The sequence below is a fragment of the Exophiala bonariae genome, assembly GCF_035927105.1.
Source record: "Exophiala bonariae strain CCFEE 5792 chromosome Unknown scaffold_3, whole genome shotgun sequence".
NCBI lineage: Eukaryota > Fungi > Ascomycota > Eurotiomycetes > Chaetothyriales > Herpotrichiellaceae > Exophiala > Exophiala bonariae.
The window spans coordinates 748,539-772,826 of record NW_027042478.1 but is presented as its reverse complement, the minus strand read 5'-3'; the positions used below and the strand labels follow the sequence as shown (position 1 = coordinate 772,826).

The 24,288-nt window shown below is 50.2% G+C and overlaps 9 protein-coding genes across 9 annotated transcripts; 3 read left to right on the top strand and 6 right to left on the bottom strand.

Annotated features, from left to right (window-relative positions):
- Positions 1 to 1,171: 1,171 nt before the first annotated feature.
- LTR84_007795 (uncharacterized protein) lies at positions 1,172 to 3,353 on the bottom strand (the record flags this gene model as incomplete). The annotated part of the gene is made up of 2 exons (XM_064851347.1): positions 1,172 to 2,603; positions 2,677 to 3,353. The coding sequence occupies 2 exons, from the start codon at positions 3,351 to 3,353 to the stop codon at positions 1,172 to 1,174; spliced, it is 2,109 nt and encodes a 702-aa protein (XP_064710350.1).
- Positions 3,354 to 4,386: 1,033 nt separating this feature from the next.
- LTR84_007794 (uncharacterized protein) lies at positions 4,387 to 5,967 on the bottom strand (the record flags this gene model as incomplete). Its single annotated transcript, XM_064851346.1, has 10 exons — positions 4,387 to 4,417; positions 4,477 to 4,561; positions 4,612 to 4,748; positions 4,799 to 4,862; positions 4,919 to 5,231; positions 5,287 to 5,298; positions 5,349 to 5,392; positions 5,446 to 5,736; positions 5,800 to 5,857; positions 5,911 to 5,967. 10 exons carry the CDS (start codon positions 5,965 to 5,967, stop codon positions 4,387 to 4,389), a joined length of 1,092 nt encoding a protein of 363 aa, XP_064710349.1.
- A 989-nt stretch (positions 5,968 to 6,956) lies between these two features.
- LTR84_007793 (uncharacterized protein) lies at positions 6,957 to 8,012 on the bottom strand (the record flags this gene model as incomplete). Its single annotated transcript, XM_064851345.1, has 1 exon — positions 6,957 to 8,012. The coding sequence occupies one exon, from the start codon at positions 8,010 to 8,012 to the stop codon at positions 6,957 to 6,959; it is 1,056 nt and encodes a 351-aa protein (XP_064710348.1).
- A 1,328-nt stretch (positions 8,013 to 9,340) lies between these two features.
- LTR84_007792 (uncharacterized protein) lies at positions 9,341 to 10,193 on the bottom strand (the record flags this gene model as incomplete). The annotated part of the gene is made up of 2 exons (XM_064851344.1): positions 9,341 to 10,001; positions 10,069 to 10,193. The coding sequence occupies 2 exons, from the start codon at positions 10,191 to 10,193 to the stop codon at positions 9,341 to 9,343; spliced, it is 786 nt and encodes a 261-aa protein (XP_064710347.1).
- A 1,084-nt stretch (positions 10,194 to 11,277) lies between these two features.
- Positions 11,278 to 12,601, bottom strand: LTR84_007791 (uncharacterized protein; the record flags this gene model as incomplete). Its single annotated transcript, XM_064851343.1, has 4 exons — positions 11,278 to 11,511; positions 11,568 to 11,681; positions 11,733 to 12,071; positions 12,128 to 12,601. The coding sequence occupies 4 exons, from the start codon at positions 12,599 to 12,601 to the stop codon at positions 11,278 to 11,280; spliced, it is 1,161 nt and encodes a 386-aa protein (XP_064710346.1).
- Positions 12,602 to 13,452: 851 nt separating this feature from the next.
- Positions 13,453 to 14,755, top strand: LTR84_007790 (uncharacterized protein; the record flags this gene model as incomplete). Its single annotated transcript, XM_064851342.1, has 2 exons — positions 13,453 to 14,410; positions 14,463 to 14,755. 2 exons carry the CDS (start codon positions 13,453 to 13,455, stop codon positions 14,753 to 14,755), a joined length of 1,251 nt encoding a protein of 416 aa, XP_064710345.1.
- Positions 14,756 to 16,154: 1,399 nt separating this feature from the next.
- LTR84_007789 (uncharacterized protein) lies at positions 16,155 to 18,037 on the top strand (the record flags this gene model as incomplete). The annotated part of the gene is made up of 2 exons (XM_064851341.1): positions 16,155 to 17,052; positions 17,106 to 18,037. 2 exons carry the CDS (start codon positions 16,155 to 16,157, stop codon positions 18,035 to 18,037), a joined length of 1,830 nt encoding a protein of 609 aa, XP_064710344.1.
- A 1,149-nt stretch (positions 18,038 to 19,186) lies between these two features.
- Positions 19,187 to 19,733, top strand: LTR84_007788 (uncharacterized protein; the record flags this gene model as incomplete). The annotated part of the gene is made up of 2 exons (XM_064851340.1): positions 19,187 to 19,252; positions 19,377 to 19,733. 2 exons carry the CDS (start codon positions 19,187 to 19,189, stop codon positions 19,731 to 19,733), a joined length of 423 nt encoding a protein of 140 aa, XP_064710343.1.
- Positions 19,734 to 20,976: 1,243 nt separating this feature from the next.
- LTR84_007787 (uncharacterized protein) lies at positions 20,977 to 24,069 on the bottom strand (the record flags this gene model as incomplete). The annotated part of the gene is made up of 1 exon (XM_064851339.1): positions 20,977 to 24,069. The coding sequence occupies one exon, from the start codon at positions 24,067 to 24,069 to the stop codon at positions 20,977 to 20,979; it is 3,093 nt and encodes a 1,030-aa protein (XP_064710342.1).
- Between the last annotated feature and the right edge of the window lie 219 nt (positions 24,070 to 24,288).

Below are 24,288 nucleotides of genomic sequence, written 5' to 3'. Positions count from 1 at the left end.
GCCCTTGCTACCTAGTCAGTAGATTTCCTTTATAGGGGAAAGGAAGAAGTGCCGTGGTTCCTTCCACGGTCACATTGTTCGACGTGCATAGCATAGAGCCTTTCGTCGAAGCAGTGCTTTTGTGACACCGCCCTTCCAAGAATAACAGTGCTTATGACTGCAGATGCAGAGAATCTGATGTCCTTTGGTGGTACATGTCGTTGTGTGACAAAAAGTAAAGGCGATGTAGAATGACGCTCATAGGTACTAGAATGTGGAAGGACATTGTGTGAAAAAAAGGTATCATCTCTTTGCTTCAAGAATATAATACTATCCGCCATCAGCATCATGCGGCCAGTTGCCTGACTATATACTCGTTCTTTTCAGCCAAATACAATCGGACGATCAACCGACGAAAGAAACAGCTCTTTCAGGTTGGTGGTCAGTGAGCAAGAACTCCTTTGCTTCTTCCATCCACGCTGCAGCATGCCCATGCTCTCGTTAAGACGGACAATCGTCCTAGAACTTGATGCACTGCTTGGCCACACCTCTTCCATCCTTCTCATCATCCACCCATTATCATCAAGTTCCGATCAAGCCCATACCTCATTCCATTTCTTTACCATGCATAAAGTGTCCGTGAACCCCAAAAACATCAAAAATTTAGTCAGCCCTTACGTCCCGCAGAACAGTGCACCATTTTTCCCGATCCCACGGAGAAGAGCAACTATGTGATCCCGCCAATCGACTGGCACTGATGAACCAGCTGTGTCTGCTTCCTGAGATCTCTCTTTCTTTCCATGCTCTGTGTGCCTGTTGATGAACACCTGAAGAGTAAATACATACACCGCCAAGAAAATGCCCCAGCAAAGGTTTGAAGAAAAGTTCCTGGCATGAGACCAGGGCGCGAACATAAACACCGTGTAAATGGGTATTGATCTGCCTGCCTGCATCCAATCAAGACGAAGATGAGTCAGATCATGACCCGAGGAGGGAGCCGTGTGGTGTTTGTCCTTCTCTCAAACAGGCCTTTTATCTAGCTCGAGCTGAGGAGGTAAGAGATTGAGCAGAGAAGGAAAAGAGTAGGGAAGACTGTTCGCCGATTTTGGAGAGGTGACCCATTCAACAGACTCTCATTGTCAAAGACGGCACCGACAATCAGACTCAACCATCAAGCATCAAATCTACCGACTCAGAACTTCTCACTCGTAACTGCCCTCGAGACGGTCACTAACAACCACGCAATAAAATGAACAAACTTCGTGAGCAACCAGACGAAAAGCCTCAGAGCCATGACGAGACCACCCAATGCCGATCTCGTCACGGCTGGCAACTCCTGACCCTTGCGGTCACCAGACTGATAATGACCCAATTTCTCGAGATCGAACTCGCTGACCACGACTTTTTTCGTTGCCTTGGCTTTCTTCTTTGACGCTTTCTTACTTTTCTTACTGCTTGTTGTTGTGTCTGCAGTCATGGTGGTCTTTTCGAAGTCCTCTGGGCTGCGAGCTTCCTCAAGGTCCCCATCAGGGGAATCAAGCGGTTGTCTGAAGCGGCCGAACCACGTGCGGCCCTTGCCTTTACCGTCCTGGGACGAGCCAAGTTGTCCACCACCTCTGACATCGCGTTCGTGGTTCTGACGCATCAGTTTGGCTTCTTCTTCGGCGTCTTGGCGCTCGGCGATCGTGGCGTAGAACACGCTTCCGGAATAACTTCTCACACTTCCCGGCCGTGTTGCTCCACTGCGCGGACCGACACCATGATGAACTGATGAAGGTCCTGAATTGCCCAACCTGCTGGGTGGTGCGGGCCGTGGCTTCCAGACCTCCATCGCACCAAGTGTCTGATTGGTGGTTGAATCGCCGATAGCCACAGCCAGTATTGCAGAAACGATACAATCGATACTGAAGAGTGAGGGCATCAACTCTAAGATTGCATTGGCGTCAAGATGGAGGATCTCGGTCGTAAGATCGAGCGAGGCAAGTGGGGTATGCTCAGGAGAATTATCAGTCTGAGGAATTGTGGAAAGTCGGCGAAGTCCCGCGCCAGCTGATGTTGGTGGAGACATGATGCCGCCAGTACGACTCGACGCATTTGGATCTGTGACTGAGATGCAGGGTAGCGGGCCATCCGTGCTGATGGCGATATGCAGGACAGGTTTTCCTGTCATGGAGCGAATCGTCATAGGGGAGCTCGGAATGGGAGACTTCACTGCAAAGTCTCCTGCTATCGAACCACGGCCGATAGCTGGATGTTCAAGCTCATAAAACCCAGTCCGGGAGTTAAATCGTAGATTGCAGGCTTCCTGTCTTGCGGCTCGACGGACGGCTTGGGCTTCGATGTCGTCTCTGTCAGTTGGTGCTAAATTATGCTCCTTGGCCAAAGCGGCGGATTGATTAATGGCGAGCATGGCGGCCAATTTGGGGAAGATGAATGCGACAAGTCCGTCGTTGGGTGGCAGTCGGCGCGCTGCGGGCTCGATGGGGCAGAGCACAATATCACGGCTCGAAGTTGTTTTGCGAGGACACGTCTTGGACACGGCTATCTCGTTGGTATCGTATGTCTGTAGAGTGTAAAATGGGAGAGAGGGATGGGCGCCAAAGACGAAGGTTGCTTCATCAATTCTGTAGAGGAGGTTAGCGTTCAAACTCCCAGGCAAATCAACAATTCCATCTTCAGTCCAATGATTCGACCTACCGAGCCATTTCAAGATCAAAAGCCCTGATCCTGTGGTCGGGCTCCGTCCCGTGCGAGGCCTGCCACAGTTTCTCCAGCTCCCGATGAGTCGAGATCATCGGCGTCCCATTGACGCTCGTACCATCGGTCGGAAAGTTGAGCATACTTGGTGGGCCACTCCTTAGACCGGGAGCAGCAGCGAATGGTGTAGATAGGCTACTTCGATACTCCTCTCTCGCTACACCAGGGCCGAAAGAGAGGTTGCCAGTCAAGTAAGCTGGGATTGGCCTGGGAGGGACATAGTTCTGCTGCTTGAGTGGGACGGAGGGGTCGTACGTGGGGAACATGGAGCGGATCGGTACGATTGGGGAGGGGTCCTTCATTGGGGATTTTCCGTTGGATGAGCCTCGATGACTTTGATTCTGGCTCTGCACCAACGTCGTAGCAGATCCGGTTCCCAGAGATGACGAAGGCGGTGGTGAAAATGTCGATGGCTGATAGTTCGAAGGGGTATATGTTGCGGCTCCTGCTGATTGTGATTGTGATTGTGACTGTATCGTCGGTTGGGAGGGTGTCTTGCCGTCAATGGGCGAAGTCGTGGTCACCGCCCGCCCAATGTCCTCTGGTGAAGGTGTTGAGTCTCTCCGTACATCTTGGAGATGGATGGGAAACTGAGGTAAGGGGGGTTGATCATCCATTTTGATGACTATGGATTCTCCGCCCGGCGAAAGACTGGTTTCTGACGAAGGCATTACACTGACTCTGTGTAGACTGGGTGCCCTCTTGTGAGGGTTTGGCACTGAGATTTTGGGCACCGTGCTGGGGAAGAGCGAGAAGCCCTGGACTGAGGAGGCGACCATTGTATCGAATATATTGCTCGGTCGCAGGATTTCACGTTGGATCGACGGATAATTAGGTGATCAAGAGGATAAGCAACAGCAGACCAGCTGCAACGAACAACAGAAACGAACAAGTTGATCGGGTTGGAGGAGAGAGGTTGGGAGAAGCGAACAATGGAAACTGCGAAACGCAACAAAATCACGGACGTCGTGTATGGCCAGCAGATACACAGGGTAGCAGAGAAGAAGTGCAGGAGCAGGAAGGTCAACCAGGACGCATGAATGGAGATGGAGGAAAGGACATGCATTGATGTCGGGCTGGGACCGGTGAGAGAAAGGGACTCCCAGACGTGGCCTACCTTGATTGAGTTCGTGGAAGGGGAGAAACCAATAATGGAGGGTGTTGAAGGATATTGCCTTGGCGAGCGTCTACCGGCTCAAGATAGTAGAGAATGCAAGTCATTGAGATTCGTCACAGTGGGAGCGCCAATGAGACAGCGCATGGTAAGATGAACGAGGGATGGAGGGAGAAAAGAGAGAAGAAGTGTAGATGTGGTTGCAGGAAGCTCAAACCAACCCGGCGCCTACGGGTGCGTGTCATTGGGCCAGCTATTTTCAGCCTCCCCCACTGCCGTCCGAGGCCAGCAAATCAAAGGCTACAGATGCATATCTGGTCAAATACGAGGAGAGTACTCTGTTGGTTGTGCTCCAGGCCAGGCTTAAGCTCAAGCTAACCACGACTAAGCTACTCCATCATATCTTGATCATTATCAATCTAAGAATGCTTCAGATGTCCATCAACACTGTCTCGCTAAAGCATACAATGATACCCTTTCACCAGTCGCTCTAAGCTGTGCGAACTGCATGTGGGATGCGTCGTTCCGTTTCAACCTCACGGAATGTTGAAGTCAACCACAATTCGTCTGCACGCGAGTCAGTCACAGCCCGTTCATCAAGAAGCAGTCAGCCTCCTCGCACTTACCCCGCGACTTGGCCGTTTTTCAATTTCTGCACTGATTCGTTGAATTTGCTCAATCCAACCACGGTAGGTTCCAGTCGAAGTTTGCCTGGAACCTTGTCAGTCATGAATCATGTGGGTTTTCTCAAGAACGCCTACCTCGTCGGGCAAATTCCAGAGTCTGGTCGATTTCGGCAAGGGTGCTGACCAGCGTGCCTCTGATTGATTGACCTCGGAAGATCAACGAGGCAGGGGCAACTTCAATGTTGTACTTGCCTGCCGGAGGAATGCCGATGCTGTTTCTTGGTCAACATGCCATACATCTCCCGAGAGAGATCTTGCTTACCACATGACCTTTGCGTTAGCACGATGTCCGAGGTAGCCGAGGGCGATCGGATACGACTGCACGGCTAGATGGTGGTTAGCTGCCATGGCATTGACTGGTACAAAAGTGCAGCAGACTCACCTGTGACAAAACAACCATGTGCACCACCACCAGTAAGCTCAACCACTTTCTTGACGGGATCCGACTCCTCCTTGAAGTCGATGAAATGCTCGGCACCAAGCTTCTTGCAAAGTTCCCGTCGCTCATCGCCTGTATCCACCACGATTGGACGCATTCCCATCGCATGCGCAAGTTGGACACCTTGAATACCGACACCTCCACCTCCGCCGGGGAAAACAGCCCAGTCACCAGGTTTCAGTTCCGAATTCTTGATAGCACTGTAGGTCGTTGAAGCAGAGCACATGACCGGACCGGCAACGTAGTCAGAAACACCCTAGAAATTTCATGTCAGGATGGATGACCTGGTGACGTTCTAGGTCGATACATACGTCCGGAATGAGCTATGAGAAGAGTCAGTGTTGCTCCTGCATCTTCCAATCAATTGACTCACGGTGGTGTACCGCTCTGGGCATGTGATATATTGTTTGTAAGAGCCTTTCGTCTCGTCAGTCAATGCCACCTCGAAGTACTGTTCACAATCGACGGACCATCAGCTTGGCCCCCGGTGTAGATAGCTCCCAAGCAGTAAGTTTCCCTTCCCGTTCTGCAGTACTCGCATGTATGGCAGACGTCTAGAATGGGCTTGATGCCCGCACGCTGTCCGACTTTGTAGCCCTTGACTCTTTCACCAACCTTGACAATGACACCGGCACCTTCGTGACCGGCACACTTGACTCCTAGCTCCGACATCTTGGGCATACCCCAGTCGTTGAGCATGAAGTGGATATCGCTAAGGCAGAGGCCCGTGGCATTCAATTTGATCAAGACATCTTCGGGTCCTGCAGACAAACTGGTCAGACCTTGTACACTCAAGCAGCAGAGGGTAGGCAGCTAAGACTCACCAACTTCTGGCACCGGGACTTTCTCGACCTCGACATAAAAATCTGGCCCCTCATTCTTCTACCACGGATGTAAGCTTCTGTCATTTGGACTTTGGGAGGTTCACCACATACCACGACGGCGCCCCAGCCTTCCTTGGGAATGTCAAAGGTTGGAGATGGGTCGGACATGATGCACGCTGGGTCAGTACGAGAAAGATAGTCCTGTAGGGACTTCAAGAACAAGATGAAGACGTTTGGAAGACGGTAGAATGGAGCAGGATGAGGTGGCCGAGGTCACGAAGGGGATAGGAAGGCCTAGAAATGGCAGTCGCACTTACGACACGAAGCGTAACCCTGAGCAAGCACGAAGACATCACCCACCTGGCCACCCTAGGCAGGAACTCACTGGTTTGTTTCGTGAGGGGTAGTAGCATTCATGCAGTGCTTCTATTGACGGCCAACCGTATCAGGTGGAGGAAGCGGCGGATGTTGCTGGCTAAGACTCGGCAAGCGAATATGAGCACCGCGTGCAACGGCCATTCTGTGTTCCGGAGCGCGAAAGACAATGTTTACCCCCGAGCTGTGGACGAGTCAGAAAGTTCGACACTGTGCATGACCTTGTTCCTCAAGGACACGAGATGCCGGGGGTTACAGTCCAGACGATTGGCGAATAATGGGGTAAAAGCCGGGTCTCTCCCCTTGCCATGGTCATGATCGCAAGGTAGGTGGTGTAGAAGGTGGCCAAATTGTACTTTGCACTGACTCATGCAGGTGAGCTCCCAAGCCGAAGTCAGCGTTTAGCTCGGTTACGGATATGTTCAGCCCTTCGAGTTCCTCAGATGGAGGTGTGGCGCGCGGGGTAGCTTCCTCGTATTCCGTCTCCCGAATATTATGTCCCGCAGGCCAGAGGTCCACTAGTGTAGAAGCACATCTTCCTGTACACTCGTCCGTATATGTCACCAGCCGAGGTCAAGTCAGCCGTCAAGCACTCAGAGAAGTTCATCAGCATGTAGTTAAAAGCCATGGAATTAGCAGGTAATATCAAGCAGGCACTATTGACTCTCGCAACAGGAATTGCCTCGCTCGCCATTTTAGCTCCTTCCGAAGCGCCTTCCCCATCATATCCAACCTCAATTCTGCCCCATGTACCTCCAAGATCAGGAGCCCCAAGGACGAAGCTATTCGTCGTCATCGATAGCAACGACGTTTGGGCCATCATGCTCCCAAGCCTCGACTTTGGTCCGGAAGATTCTGATTGCAAATCCACGCTTCTGGCACTCGACGAGGTTCGCGACTTGAAAGAACAACTGTGCATTCGTGAGAAGCACAGCTTGTAGCTTTTCAGTCAAGTTTCCGATCAACCATTCCTCCAGCTTGTCACCCTCCCCTTCAGCACCGGTGTCTTCGTCGTGACTCTGACCAGGTGGCTCTGCCATCTTGCCCATCTTTACAATACCTGCATTGTCCTTCCTGGAAAAGACGATCCTCGACATTTCAAGAAGGCATTGGATACCATAGGGTCGATATTGTGCCTCGATGATCTTTCGCAGGACCAATTTCTCGAGAGACGCCATGTTTAGCTGCTTTGCGATAACGTAGATGCTGCAGGATCGGAGTGCCTCTTTTCGATAATCTTCAGTGCTGACAACCCCGTCTAGTCGCTTGGGGAGACTGTCGGCACCATTCGGGTTGCTGATGATGAATGGATCATATTCATCCATGACTAGAAAGCTCACCACAGCTTCGAAATGCTTGGTATTGACCTTGGTCAGAAGTGGATGCATGATGTATGATTCCTCACCAGTTCTATCTCGAATTAAGAGTGTCTGGAGCACGGGTGATTTGTCTAGTGTATCGATACCGACGGTGAACTCATGATTGATACTGCCCACAAAGATCTTCACACGTTCGTCTGCTGGTCGGGCCGCTAAGGCTTTGAATGCATTCGTCTCTTCCTCGGATTTGATCCTCGGACCTCGATTGATGATGACACCTCTACTGTCAATTGGAGATGTTGGTGTGGGTGTCAGTGGCTCTGGGAACATTGAGGTCGGTGCTTTTCGCTTCTTGCTCGCACTTGCAGTGATATCCGATCGTGGAGGAATGTCGATATCGTCGTCATCATCGATGATGGAGACATCACCTGACGCCTGGGGAAAGAATAGATCGCTCTCAAATTGTCTGAGACGGGAATTCGCTGTGCGCGAGTCGGAGGGTAGGATTCGTCGGGCCATTCTTTCTGGAGGACAACGAGTGGTTCGAGGTTGAGTATTGGTTAAGCTCAAGAATGTTGGAACGTGGCCAGAAGAAACAGATAGGTGAGTAGAACTGGGAGGGGAGAGACAAAAAATATCCGCGATGATCAGGTATGGTAGTGGTAGGAAGGCTGGCAGAAGAATAGGTGAGAGTCTGGATGATGATTGAAGGTCAGATAATCTCACTTGGTCTCTGCGATGTGGTAAAATGATAGAGACGCTCGTAGAAGGAGAAGACAAGACGCAAGTGACCGAGATCAAGACCGTTTGAGTGAGGTCGTGATAAGATGGACGACCGGAAATTGAATGAAATCATGAACGGTGAGTCAAGGTCGAATAGTCTCAGTGCCGTCGATTTATGGATGTAGCAAACGAAGCAAACACATTGAAAGAATTGGGATGTGACAGACAACGACTGACCAAGGTCTTCAAGTGAGATAGTGATCAGAATATTGATTTCACCCTGGATGAAAAAGATTGAGATCAAGCGGCGTCAGCGTCCGTGACGAGATGTGAATTCATGCCAGCGACCAGGGACGGATCTGCACATGCTCTGCGCGAGAGAGCATGGGAACAAGGCAGGAAAGAAAGAAAGGTCAGTGGAACAGAAAAGCACGTAGACACTCAAAAGTGAGGTGGCCGAATCTCTCAATTTCCTATTTCTGAATCATAAAGAGGTCTGTTCCTTCCCAAATCCACAGGATCGAGTCGAAAACATAGTAGCATCGCCATATGGGCAGATAGATTGCCGAAAACCAATATAAAGTCGAGAGGAAAATATTCAACTTTGGTACAAATGAGCTGCGAGTTGGTAGGTCGCACACCATGTGTTGTTTCTTGATTGCATTTTTTCCCTTTTTCTCTGGCCAGAGAGAAAGATCAACGAATCCAACGGAAAGAGTGGAAAGCTGAAATTGCGCCAAACAAGGAGCTGATTAGAAAAGAGTAGGGTTTTCGATAAACCAGTAAGTCTCGGTCGGCCAACCTCGAGTTGTCTGAAGTGGAGTTTGTTGTGGCTGCTATCCAAGCAGTTTCACGCGTTCCGGTTTGGAAAACTCGTTGCTGTGTTTTGTGCCAACAAAGATCTGGCTAAAACATACTTGTCCTACCTCAACAAAAGCTAGCTCCAAACCCGTCGAACACTGCCTATGGATGATACACAACCACATTTAGATGACCTTGGGAGAGCGGCTGTTGCTGTACGTTAGATGGAGATGGTAAGCTTCTTTGTCCCTCAAAGAGTACACTACAAGGAATGGAGTGGCATAACGGCAAGAACGTCACACAACAAGAGCCCACGCTTGTTCTTACCTGATCTCGACAATGTCGTCGATATGATTGCACATGGCCACAAACAGGTCGAAAAACAATTTGCCCCCATTCTCCATCTCCATCTGCATGGTTCCGCTCCTCTTGAAAGTCTTACGACTTCGAATGATCAGAGCTAGGTAATGAGCGCGGAGTCGTGATTCCGTGTCCGGCGTGTTCTCGTACGCATACCGAGCCGATCGCAAGATCACGTCGACCTGGACACCAGACTGCAACCCTTGTTTCCGAAGAGCCAAACGCTTCAGTTCGTCCAGGCCGTACTTCTCGGCTGCGCAGTAGATGACGGTATCCCGGAGGACTTCACCGCCTGCCGCGCCGGAAAGGAAGATTGTGGAAGCACTGCTAGTACCTCCGCGACCACCCCCGTGTTTAAGATCCTGGTCTTCAAGGTCCCAAGTGTTTCGGCGCTTATTGTGCAACAAGCGGGGATAATAGTCACCCTTGTAGAGGTATTCGAGGACGCAGGATAGGACTTCAGGTTCTTCATCGGGCAGTTCCACCTTCTTCGAGCTGTCGTCGAGGAACTTGCCTTTCAAAGCAGCTGCGAAGTATGATGAATGACAGAGGATGTCTTCGTGGGCAGCGAAAAGACGCTGCTCAGTTCCAACAACCAGCGTCACAATGGGACTCGTCAGCGTACTATGATCAGGTTAGCAAAGCTTGCGCCCGGGAGGTGTCAGGTGTCTTGCGACGGATGTTGGCCTACCTAGCCACCGCCGAGTCTTCAACGCTGTCCTGCAACTTTCTCTTCACATGTTCGGGGTAGGTAGTCTTGGTGGTCTTTGACTTGACGATGCGACCCTCCCTGGTATTGAAAGATCGCTTGAACATCTTGTCGAAAGAGCGCATTAAATATATTGTCGAATGCCAAAGTCAACGAACGAGTGAGGGGGTGGAAGAGGAAAGGAGCGATCGGCAGAAGAACCTAAGTGTTTTATTGTAGTAGAGAGTGTGATAGGTTTCTGAGAGAGTGTGACGCGATGACAACAATCACAAAAGGGACATGTGATGATGTGGGAGCTGCGAAGTCTTCTGAATGACTCCCTCGATCGTCAGCCTCATCCGGTAACAGACAAATGCCGACAATCACAAGGAAGACCACGCGGAAAGACTCGACGAAGTACGGATCTTTGCAGGTTGATTGCAAAGATGGCCGGACGTCGCGTTATATTCTGCCTGCTCGAGCGTGAGGGGAGAAGAAGGGAGAGGTCGTGAGAGAAGCGAAACGAATTGATATAGAATCCGCAGGCGGCTAGGGCGACTTGGCAAAAGGCAACGAGGCTGAGCGGTCGAATCACATCTTGCAGGAGGTTTAGGCTCCTCAGGCCCAAGTTGATCCTTCAGGCACTGGTGCATCTCTGGAGAGATCTTTAGTCGTTGCACTGCCGGGGATCAACGGAGCAATGGGAATCGGGAGAAGAGTTCTTGTACTACACCAGATTCGTGAATGAAATCGATTGATGGAAAGCCAACTAGTTGATCACCTGACCGCGTCATGTGGACGCGTCTGGCTTCGTAGCTTGACGCGCCTGCCTGAAATGTGCCTGTGCTCAAACTCGAGGTTGACCGATGACAGTCGTCATGCAAGCTACCTGTTCCGATGATAATTCCAGCTCACATCATTTCCCAATTCTGATCATTCCTGTCTAAAGATGCCATCTGATTCGCCGGGGAACATCAGGGATGATCGTGCCGCTGCAGAATTCCATTCCCGGCAGTACACGAGCACACGAGCCTTGCAAAACACCCATTGAAAGAGTACGTACCCAAAACTTCTGGCCCATGCAACCATCAACCTTCGACGCATTGCATCCTGCATGGTATAGACACAAAAGTTCCACCCAGAGCATGCAAAAACCACCAACCCAGTCATCAAGTCTGCAGGAATGAATCATCGCAGCACCCTGGAGCTCGCTTAGTAGTAAGTGCGCATACGACTCGTCCAGCCATTGCCCTTGACGTTTTGCATTTCGAGCTTATCTTGAGGATGCTGAGCGTCAAGTGCAAGTTGCCTCATTTTGCGGGCTCTGATGCGTTCGACTATCTCAGGCGTGGGATTTTCGACAGACTCGGGGGTCGGCTTGGCTGTTCCGTTTCTCAGATCCTCGAATCGCTTCTTGCAGGCGTTCTGGGAGAAATTGAGTACAGGCTAAAAGATGTCTAATAAGTATCAAAAGTATAACAAATGTTGAATGATCGACAGACCTTTTCGTTCTTCATTGCGTCAGCAACCATACGCCACTTTTTGGATTCGATGTCTGCCGTCAAGCGTCTGATCTCTTTATCGGCCTTTTGAATAGCCTTGATCAGAACATCATCCTGTTCAAGTTGGTTAGAATCTAAGTGCACAGATTGGACCACATGACCTACATCACCCTCATGCCAATCAGTCAAATCAGCGTCAAGCAGTGCGTCATTTCGCTTAGCCAAAGCTTGCTTCAATCGTCTCCAACGTGTACCAATGGTCTTGGGATTGTACGCGGTACGACCTTGATCGATCAAGGCTTGTGCGATATCTTTCTCCAGGTAGCGGGCCTCTTTCATGCGGACGATCAATTCATCATCAGAATCAAGATCTGCCGTCACCTTCTTAGCCACTGCAGGTCGGCCACCGGAAACCTTCATGCGCTTTGTCGATTGTCCATCGGTCTCTTGTGGGGTATCCTTCGCTTTGCGCTTGCGGCGGACTTTGGTTTTGTCTTTTGTACTCTAGGAGTATTGTCAGTGTACCGAGATGTGAAGGAAGCACTTGGACAGTATGATACCTTGGGCTTACCGTTGTTTTCTGCTTCAGACCCAGCGTCCGCTGCATCATCAGTGTCCAGGATAGTGTCTGCGCTTATGTCTCCATCCGCATCCCAACCCTCGCCGCTGCCAGGGCAATCACAGATGGGAGCACCAACAACTTGAGAAGTCAAGGCCTTTACTTTCAACTGGATTTGTTTATGCCACGGGAATAAGAACTCACATTCGGGGAAGTAATCAAGGTCAAGTTGTTGATGACTGAAATATGGGAGGGTGCGTTGACTTTGCTTATAGACAACTTTTGGAGCAGGTCTATCGAGGATCTCGGCGGCCTGGTGGCGAATGGCGAGCTCTCTGACAGGTTGGTTGTTCATTATGGCACGACCGATTGTTGCAGTTGACAATCGAGGATCGATGGGGTCAGAGGGATCAAACTGGGGAGCACCGGAACTGGACTGGCCAGCAGAGTGGTAAATTGGCCGCGGAGGCCCCATTGTCGCGTAATTCAAGTTTGTCAAGACCTCACGCTGGTGAGATATCAAAGGAGTTTTGTTGGGAGCGCAAGACTTGAGGTGGGGATGGTTTGTGGAAAGAGTCGCGTCAGGAGTAAGAGACTGGTAGATTAAATGCAGCTATTTCACAGTTGCGACATGACAGTGAATTGGGAAACAGGGTATACGCTTTCGGTGACTGTGCAAGGCAGTGTCACGCGAGACGTGACAATAGATTGATTTACCTTGAGGCGGCCGCCCATTCCAAAGTGATGAATAGAGTGAATGATGTTCACATCCGGATCACAGTTTGACACTCTGGAATGCACATCATTCATTGAAGGCAATACATACTTCGTACTCATTGTAAAAGGATATTTGGCAGTGCTCTTGTCCTCGGCGGTTACCAGAAGTCCATTTATCGAATCATGAAATTAGTTGAAGGAATCAACAGTTTATTGGATTCTAGTCACAGGAGAACAACACAGTTCCTGATATCTCAGCTATTGATACCAATCGTATGGTGTTGATAGTCCAACTATATATTTCCCCAGTGTGCCGTCAGACTGACGTGGGGTTGTCAGTGGGTGGCAGTGCCAAAAACACTCATGACGTACATGTGGCGCATACAAACTGGTTTACTCGACAAACATGTGCTGTTCTTTGATCCCCGGGCCCTCGAGTTCCTGTCATCGTCTGATTATCGTTAAAAGTGGCTCCTAAAGTAGGCTGTTGTGGACGATTCATTTCTAGCTTACAAAGGATTTCAAGAGTTCGATGTGAATTGATGCGACAAGTGCAAATCGCCAGCATCGAGTGTGACTCTCACTTGCATTGAAGCCACAGCAGGAATTATGGAGTACATCAACTATATCAAGTCCAAGGCTCGCCTCGCAACAACCTCCAAGTCGGACACTCCTGTTCTATCTGAGGAAGATGAAAAATTCTTGGATCACATCATTTCTCAGGAGAATCCACCTCCACTTCCTGCCAGGCCAGGCTTGACCAGCGTGGAGATCAAAGACGCTCAGGTTGCGCTGATGGATGGAGCGGACAACATACCCCTCCCGGAGACTCCAAGTAATGAGGCCACAAAAGAACTTGTGGCAGAACCAGACTCGGAGACGAGCGCTGCTGATACTTCTCCAACCAAGGCAAAGACTACCTGGAGTTGGCTCAGACGCGACAGTCGCGAAGTCCAAGTCCAGCAGCGTGAACAGACGGCCTCTGGTTTGGACGCCATTGCTGCGAACCTCAAAAAAGCCGAGCAAGAGGATAGCGACGACACCAAGCAGGCCAAACGGGAGGAAGAAGACATGACAATTGTTCTCGAGCGACTCAACCTCGCAGCTGTCAATAACAGGGTGTTTTCAATCAGTGACGACACCCAGGAGCTGCTCCAAAAGTTCAACCTCGTGTTCAAAGATCTCATCAATGGCGTTCCCACAGCCTACGATGACCTCGAGTCCTTGTTGAAAAATGGGGACCGGCAGCTACAGGGAACGTTCAACTCACTTCCAAGCTTTCTCCAGAAGCTGATCGAGCGACTGCCAGAGACGATGACCAAGGGTTTCGCCCCAGAGATGATGGCAGCTGCCTCTGAGAGAGCCACCAAAAGCGGCATCAACATGGAGACTGCAGGAAAAGCGGCGGCAGTGGCATCTAAGATGGGGTTCAAAACACCTTCACTAAAAGAACTGGTGGGTAGACCGGCGGCCATCACTGGTATGCTGCGGTCGATCGTGGGCTATCTCCGAGCACGATTCCCAGCCTTCATGGGCATGAATGTTTTATGGTCCCTGGCACTATTTGGTGAGTAGCACGATTTTGTGGCTTCTCTTCGCAAGGGCTAACTTGATGTCAGTGTTACTTTTCGTGTTCTGGTACTGCTACAAGCGCGGAAAGGAGGTGCGGTTGGAAAAGGAACGTCAGCTAACAGAACAAGAGGTGGAGAAACTGGACGCCGAGTTCAAATCCAAACATGCAGGCGAGATTCCTACGACCACAGCAGAGAAGGGAGCATCAATGGAAGACGTGCAGGCAGGAATTAAGGAGGTTGAAGCAGCAAAAGCCGCTGCCGAAGCTAGATTGGCGCCAGACAGACCAGTCGACCCAGCGATCGTGCCTCCAACATCAATTCCTGGAGCCCCGAGGTGAAGATGGCTATGACCATGATGATCTATGTGGGGGGCCAAGCGTTTATGTTGTTCAATGATTGATGAAGAATGACCGATGAGTGCTGGATAGGAGTGGAGGCTCTTTATTCTCTTCTTCTTTTAGTTCTGTTCATTATTACCCTTTTTGTTTCAAGTTTTGGCTTATAGAGTTTTACTTAGCGGTATGGATAATTAGTTTCAGAACCAGTGTCGGTGGTTGACGTAGCACAAGGAGGGGTACAATTGTGAGATATAAGTAACTACGAGTATTGCACTGCAATCCGTTGATTTGCCTCGTACCTACCTCTGAGTCAAATGGAAAGTAGTGACTCAGAATGAAGCCAGGCCAGAACTACAACAGACAGATATGCTCGCTATTCTTCTCCCTTGAAGTGGAAGTTTGGCAGGGCATGCGTATATTTTCTGCAAGGTGGCCATGGCGTCGGTGGGTGTCAGTTGAAAACAATGGAGGGGCACCCGTCAGGCTATTGAGTCACCGGCGACAGGCTGTACCTTTTGATTGGCGGATCGCACCGGGAACTACACGTGATCAGGGTTCGGCGGGAAACCTTAATTGAAAAAAAAAAATTGTAAGGTAATGGGCAGGCACGAGGCCAACTGTCGATTTCGGATCAGAGACAAGAAGTAGAATGCCCAAATCATACTGCACGGATGAAACAGATGTGTTGTAATAGATCTAGGGCTTCAATGCATAATGTAACCAATGGCCAGCACCAACGTAGCGAGTAGGCAGTAGTGGGATGTTGCTGGTGAATTGTATCGGAAACATGAAGAGCGGTGTAGCACAGCCAAGTGGGGAGGGCGACCAACTACCAGTACCGCTCCCGCTGGCTGGCTGCCACTGGGCCCTCCGGCACTGGCACCTGGGCATGGGCCATGGGCGCTCACTGCCACCGTTTGTGAAGATATTACTATTAACCTTTTTTCTCCCTCTCTTCCCTTCTTCCTCTTCTCTCCCATAACCAACAACAATCTTACCCAACGAGTCTTATACCACTATTCAGAGCATCCATATCACTACCCATACATATATCGTTCGAGGATCATCTTTTGCTCATGGCCACCGCTGCTTTCTAGATTGCCCGGAGGCTCTCTGGCGTCCTGTCAGAGGGTCTCTCGTGCTTTTCTCTAAAAGTAGCCGCAAGCAAATCCTCGTTCAGATATATCTACTCTTTCTGAGGCCTCTACCCGCGTAGGAGCTTTCCCATCACAGATTGGCCTTTGAAATTGCTCTGCAAAACCCTCATCTAAGCACTTTGGTTGTGTCGCCTGACGACCCCGGGTGCTTCGGACAACTCGAACCCTCAACAGCTCACTCATCACTCACGACTCTCTCTCGACACCCCTCTCTTAACCCTATCCGATTACACTAATCCACAATGTCTCGAAATTACACCCGCAATGCCCGTGGCCGCCCCCCAACAATGGGCTCCACTCCCAAACTAATCAAGACCAAGGAAAACCCCAGCGCGGCTTATCAGCGACAGCTAAATAGCAAGAAGTCTAAGCCAGCCCCGCGAGCCACTGTCTCCAGCCGTGCAAAGAACAAGAGAAAGAGGGCAGACAGTACCTCGGAGGAAGAACTATCCTCAATCGACGGATCCGATACAGCAGATGATGCCTCCGATGAAGACAGTGAAGAAGACGCAGATGATGAAGATGACCTGCCAGCTGTCCCGGCCCCGTCTCGTTCACATCGTTTGAATGAGGCGGGGCGACCATCCCATACTCTTTCAATGGACAATGTGTCTATTGCTGGCAGCTTGGACAGCATGTTTGGTGAATACGATAACTACTTCGATGAGGACGATGACCCAAGACTTTCACCCGAGGAAAATCGAAAACGTTTTGAGAATAAAGTCTTTGCTGATTCCGACGATGACAACGACGAACTATATCAGGCCGTTGACGATATCAGCGACTCCGATGGTGACTATGACAATGACCGGCTTGAAGAGCAAGAACTCTTGGCCATGATTTCAGAGGAGGACAACAGTGAGGCGGATGATCTTCTCAATCAAATTGACGGTCTCTCTGCATATGGTTTCGGTGATGACAGCGATGCGAGTATCCATCGTCTTGTTTCATCCCAAGGTAGTGACAACGAAACCATCACCGAGCGCAGAGTCCATTTCGCTGTGGAAGGAGATCCTTCAATTTTCATGCGCTTATCTGAATCCCCTACCATGACTCGCGCTCTGTTACCATCAGCACTTCCGGACAATGGCATCTCACCACACATGGACAAAAGCATGCTTGGTGATGAGTTGGAGGACTGTAAGTTGTGTTTTTTTGATTAGTGGGAATGTGTGATGACTAACACAATATAGCCGACCTGACAGATGATTGTCTTCCTGAGCAAGCACATCACAGTCCGTCCAATCGTGCCGAGTCAGACAAAGAAATGTCTCCATCCGTCTCACCGCCATCCAAGAAGTCAACCAAGAAGACTCCTCGTCGTAGAGGGCCCCCTCGTGGGATCTTTATCGATGACGGTGAAAAGCCTTCGGGCATTCTTGATTCTTCTGGCAAGATCATTCTCATGACAAATCCACACTTGTTGGGAGATGAATTTGCCCGACGCTATGGAGCATCTCAGACGTCGAGTCCAGACGTTGGCTTTGCCGAGCTCATTGAAGACAGCGACGCAGGCGATCAAACAAATGATATGCTTCCACGTCCTACTGCAGATATCATGTTGGCAAGCTTGAATTCTGCCATCAATGATCCGTCCAATCTTGGACAACCCATTGGGCCATTGGAAGCTTTCTACCCATCTAGTACCATTCTCCTTGGAGATTATGTCCTAGATCCTGATGATCTTGAAGAGAATTTCCGTCCGGATGATGACCTTGGTGAAGATGTCATCAATCTGGATGATGTAATTCAGTTTGACGAGGAGACAGACGATGAGAGCATGCCGACTTCTCCCATCTTCATGCCACCTAATCACGCACTATCTTCTTACACGAACATGAATAGTGGTCTTGCACATCTCAACAACAACAATGTAACAGCGTTCCGACGCAATGCTGATCCAGCTTATGCTGCATTCAGCAATACACCATCTTTCCATGACATGGAGCTTTTCAGCTCACCGTTTTCGACACCGGCTCCTCGTCGGAAGCGTAAACATCTTTCGTCTCCCTATACCTCGTCTCATTACAAAGGAGTGACACCAGTTCAGCGGGTTCGGGATCCAAATCAACAACAAACCCCTGAAGCTGCCACTCCTGTGAAGAGACGCAGACTCATGACTTGATGAGATATGAAGAAACGAAAAATCAGGCCGGCTTCACTTCGTGACATGTCTTGTTTATGCCTTCTCGCCGGCTTGGGTGAGACCTGTATTGCAATAAGGATCATTATTACACAGGCGTTTGTGATCGCGACACTAGCGGTGGGTATCCTGGCAACACAGGATTTTCATTTTTCATTTTTCCTGTTTGAGTTTGTTACGACTTTTTTCCCAAAATACGAAAAAGACCACGGGATGAGAAGCTCCCAGAAAAGCAATGGGACTGCAATAATTGCAACTATATGTATGAGTGAAAAAGAACCAAATGGTCGCTCACTACTTACCTATACTCATAAACAAGGACATGCACTTTATCTTCGTGTTTGTGGAGACAGGAAAGATTGGGATATTATTGAGCACGATTTGTGTCAGTGTACTTTTTGCATGCAATGCTTTCTCATAGACCCATATTTAGCTCTCAATGAAGATGACAATTTTCATAATATGACTTTTGTGAAATTCTTCTCAAATCATGTCTTGATCCGCAACTGGAGTCTGTGGTCAATGATACCACCCTCATCAATCGCAGAGTGTCTGATAAAGAGCAGACCCCGAGGCTATCGATAAGTCTAACCAAAGGGTCCAAGATAGAACGAGGGAACCCCGGCGTCCTCGTAAGTGGCGCCACCCATAGCCTCGACAAGGCTGCAAAGCATGTGGAAATGGAGGGACATGCCTGCTGGAATTCTTCTCTCTGCCACCGCCGAATGTCACGCTGTATCCACCATGAAATCTCCATAATTATCTGACCCAAGGGAAAAAACATGTGCCTGATCTTCTTATATAGCGCAAAAGATGCCAGTGTCGCACCTTCCTTGACTCTTCGTTTTGATCCTGCCCTTGCGGACTCGGAAAGTGCGGTTGTTTGCCTTCGGGTTTGAGGTTGTTTGAGGGTCAGTCACGCACACACCTGCACCTGCACCCACACCCGCACCACCCTCGGGCCTATTAGCTGCAGCCTGCAGGTACGAGTCACGACCCCATCCTCCTCAACAACCTCCATCCCAGACATCATAATATAACCTTTCCAACGCTTCCTCTCCACCCGACCAAATCTCCTTGTCAGGGTACCACGGCACTGGATTCTGACATTTCCTGGTATCAGCCATAACCATGGCGTGGTACTCCATCCTCCCCTCACATTTGACCATCTACGAAACATGGATCATTCGGGCATTCGTGCGTACCTAAGACACCTCCCATTCTATCCCAACACATCATCCGCACCCACTCTGCTTGGTGCACATATTCGTACTTCTGCCGTCCCTCTCTACTGACGCCTCCTTCTCTGTGTGCCCACCAGATAATCCTCGCAATCATAAACATCGCACCCTGGATCCTCGCCATCCTGTACGACCTCCTCTACTATATCTTCCGCCGTATATGGCATGAGATCCCCATCTGGGGTGGCCGGGCACGCGGCGAACACCGTCCACGGGCACCGAGTCTGAGAGATCGGAATCGTAGAATGAGTTTCCGAGATATCGTTACTGGTGGTCCAGGAACGAATCCTGGAGCAAGTGGTTCTGGTCATGATGTTGACGCTACTTCGGGCGAGTATAGGAGAGGTGCCAGAGGTGCGAGACATCAGAAATCATTGAGTACGCAAAGTATTGAAGAGGAGAGCATCGAGGATGAGAAGGGGGATTCTTCAACTTGAGGGACGAGGTGTTTGATGAATATTGATGATGCTATGACTTATAACGAACAACAGAATAATTATTGCCATATTAACATCAACTTGGGCAAAGGCATGCTTTAGAAAGAGAAGAACCAAGCCTCAGGATATGACTCTGCAGGACGACAAAACTGTGGATTATACTTGAAAACCAAGCGAGTCCTTTGTATGGACTTTCTGGCCGCAGGCGATGGCGATCATTGTCCGTCAGTGTTATTCAAGTAGTGACCAAGTACTGTTCCAACAAGCCGATCGCCGGAAGAACATCTCCCGACCTGTGTCTGGAGATGTGAGCATTCACAAAGACTGCAGATCACCTCGCAAGGCCAGGCCGATCTTTCTCCGCCTCCTCCTCGGACCCGAGCGCGCGGGAATGAACTGAACAGACTCGAAGGAAGGGAGATGAACACGGTACCGCAGCAAATTTCAAATGGTCCTGCATCAGAGAGACGAAACTATCAAGCAAGCCGGAGCCATCGACATCGTCCCCGGCTCCCCCAGGAAGGAAATGCAAGACGGGACCGAAATAAGAATGAGAATGTCTTCTGTGCGTTCACGTACGTAGGTAGCAAGTAGTACTCGAGAAAGACGATGTATACTATATCTACGATGTCTATCTATAACAGGGTCACTTTCATCTCGAAGGGGAAAGAAGTCAGTAACGGAAACCTTTTATGACTGTTCTTTCTCTTCCCTCTTCAGATTAACGAATACATACTTAGGTGGGTAGATTAGCTAGTTTTCTCATTTCTTGCGCCGTTGCTACCTGCAATTCATCGGTAGATAGGCGGGTACTATGTTGGTAAGTAAGTAATTCTGATTGTACAAATGCAGTTGTTTTCCCTGCCAGTGTGGGTATCTTCCATCCAGTCCTTTCTCTGCCGTAGCCACTCATGACGCCCAATCCGCTGGTGAAAACATGATCCTGTTCTGTTCTGTCCTTCCCATTCGTTCAATGTCTAGTGAGCTCTGGATTAATCGCCCAACACGATTCATGGTAAAGTACCGCCTTGACAATGTGCTCTAACACACATCCCAACCTTTGTAACCCGTCTCCTCTCCCAACGCCAACGACGAAGGAAACCCGACCCTGAGACGCTGGATGCATGAACGGTGCAACAAAGTATTTTACAGGCCCTGCAGGAACTCCAGCTGACATTCTCCTCAGAAAATGGGATGTCCGTTCCCTCTTTCCTAGAACTCCTCGCCCTCACAAATGAGCCGGTCATGAACGGTGTCGATAGCTGCCGTTGAACGCGGCTTCGACGTCTTCGTCGCCTCCGTCTTCATCATCGTCTTCATCATCGTAATCCCCTTCACCTTCACGCACGTAGTCGTCCTCGTCACCTTCGCTGTCATAGTCGTCCTCGTCCTCGTTGTATTCGCCAAGTGGGCGCTCACGGAGAAGTGATATTTCACCGTCAGCGTCTGAAACTGCTTCGTCGTCATCCACAGCCTCGCCCTCTGGTTCTCGTCTGTTGGAGGATTGCGAGTGCGGGGATCGTGACGATGCCACGGGGCCGAGGGCTTCTTCTTCGGGCAGGTCCGGAGAGTGGAGTTCTGATGGAGTAGGAGCTTTGGAGGAGCTGGGAGGCTTTGTGGCTGCTGATTGTGATGAAGGTGGGGTGTTGATCACAGTGGTAGCAGCCGTCGACTGGGAACTTGGGATACTGGAGGACGTTTGAGGCTGAATCGGGGATGATATTGATTGTTGTGGCTGAGATTGATCGATTCCAGGAGCGACGCTTTCCTCAGAAGCCTCACGGACTCGTTGCTTGGTACCAGCTTGCTCAGCAGTGCCCACCGACTCACTCCGTGACCGTTGCTGCTGATCCTTTTTCACAGCTTCTCTTCTCTCGGCGGCAAGGGACATTTTGCTCCTTAATCTGCCCGAATCCCTTGGTGCATTGCCGCGGAAGATGTTCTTTGCATTGGACACAGATGCCACGGAGCTTGCAATGCTGCCTTCACGATCGCTTCGCTGGACACTCGCTTCACGGCTTTGACTCTCAGCTCGCGAGCTGTCACTTTCATCACCGGTGACGCCGTAAATGGATTCCAAAACCGAGTAGTTCACACGTGTCGAGTATGTGCCGCGTGCTTCAAACATCTTTCGCACAGAGTCTGCAGCACTGCGCTCTCTGTTCGTTGCTCCATCCTTCACTGTTTCTCCATCTCCATCGGCAACATCACCGTCACCTTGAGCCTTACCTTTTTCGTTGAGGTAGCTCACATCACCCCTACGTCCGGGTCTCTTCGTCCCGTCCTTTCTCCTTCCCTTGCTCTGCGCCAGCTTGAAAGCTTCTTTTGCCGGGTCAAGACCCCGTGCTCGCATGTCGGCCTCTTTCAACTCTCGTTTGATTCGTTTCGCATGATCTTGCCGTAGCCAGTCTGCGTTCATGGATACCCAGACTCGTTCTTTGATACGTGATTCAACGTCTGAAAGTAGGCAGCTAGAGACGTCGTCGTCGTCGTCAAATTCGTCGGGTTTAAGAGTTGGGGAGAGAGACACGTTGCCTGTGTTCCCGGTGTTGGTGTTGACAAGTGGCCCTGGTAGACCAGATTTGGTGCGCTTAGGGGTCTCCTTGGGCATGCTATCGACCACAGTTGGGGCACTCGGGGCCGGACTCGGGCTTTGACCAGCGACGCTAGGTTCGCTGGTGCCTTGGATAGAATTTTCTTCGACAGATGATCGATCTGATGTGAGAGCTGGGGTAGCTGACATGCTTTCCGTGCTCTCAGCTCTAATCTCTCTACCGTCGTCGTCGTCATCTTCAGCCATGTATTGATATTCTGGGGCCAATTCTTCATTCTCTCGAAATGCTTGAGCAATGTCTTTTTCAATCTCCTTCTCGATCACCAATTCAGCTTCTGAAGGTGGAGGAGCCTTCCAATTGGCAGCACGGCGAGGTTTGCCTAACACGCTTTTGGCGGTATCAGCTCCGGCTGCTTGAGGCGCTTCTACTTCTCCAGTGATTGCAGGATCAACTGGTATCGGCCTCTGCGGTATTTCTGGAATGGCAAAACCTTCGGCATCTAGTCGAGGACGTTTGGAAAGTGGCTGTGATGGGTCTATGTCTCTCGTAGAAACGTCTTCGCCTTCGATTTCCGCAGCTGTTTCTGGTTGAGGTCCGTTCTTCGGGCGTCCGCGCTTCCTCTTGCTTGGTTTTGGGTTGTGAGCACGCTGATATGAGGGAGGGTCGGAGGCCACCACGGCGTCAAGCACACTGTTATCTCGGAATTCTGTAACAGAAAGCTTGCTGCTCTGTGTGTCCGAGAACTCTTCCAGTCTTTTGTTGATGGTTATTTCCGTGACTTTGGCAGTAAGAACGACTTCTCGCACGGTCCGGCGGTAATTGTTCATCCTCGCGGCTAGTAAAATTGCAGCACCGCAAACACCAGATGGTCGTCGTCCAGTTGACATCCAATCTCGCTTCATCCGCTTGACGATTCTGATGGCATCCATCTTTATCTTTTCACGATGCGCCTTGTCGAACTCGAGTGCATCCACAAATCTGCTGACTAGGACTTCAGGACCATGTGCCAGGAGGTCCGCACTAATATCTGCCTGGATGCCACCACTATCCGTCTGACCATATAACCTTCGAACAAGGTCGTGATACATTTTTCCAAGCGCAAAGACATCCATGTTGAGTCTTTCGGCAAAGTCGATCATCATGAGACTATATAGTGGTCGTCGTTCATTCTGAACCTGCTCATGTTTTCGTCGACAGGCAAGATAGAGACAGACAACGGCAACACTGTCAATTGTCCTCCCTTGTACGAAAGAATTGCCCCAGGCAAGCTTGAAGATCTGCATACCAGCTTCCACCTCTGCAGATCGGATCTTCAATAGTGTTTGATAAGATATCATGATGGTTCGTGCATGGGCCTCTGATCGTTCACGATTGACGGTAGGCTCTCGACCAGCATTACCCAGGGCTCCGCCAGGGGCATAAGTCCTTTGATGTGTTTGTGATTCGCCGACGTGGACACCAAGAGCAGTAATCCTGCCCGAATCTGTCTCTCCGAAACCTTGCTCACTGACTAAACCAGAGTCTTCTTGAGCAACGGCACCACAAGTGTCACAGATCAAGCCGTGTTCGCTTTCGACAATGTTTGGACGAGGACAGCTGGGGTTAGAACATTTCATCGCTTTCAATCCCGTTGGTCTAGTGGCTACAGGTGTAGATGCTCGCAGTCCGATGGGAGTGGTGGCACGGAGTAAGGGTGGTATAGGGCTGCCATCAATACGCCCTCGATAGACAGGCCGACGAATCGAGCCAACACGAGGCTTGGGAGCGACCTTGGGCGGCATGGTGAGCGCGGAACCTGGCCTGAGATGTTGAACTTGGTCTTCCTTTGTCAAGGAATCAGAATAGTTTCTTGAAGAAAATCAATGGAGCTGGAAACCATAGTCAAACACGTGACTGTGGTGGCAGTGAAGTGACTCCAGGTTCTGAGAGATCGATGAGTCAACGGTGGTGATGCTGATGACTCCTGGAGGCCTAGACAGGCAGTTTGTCAGCTGCTTTTC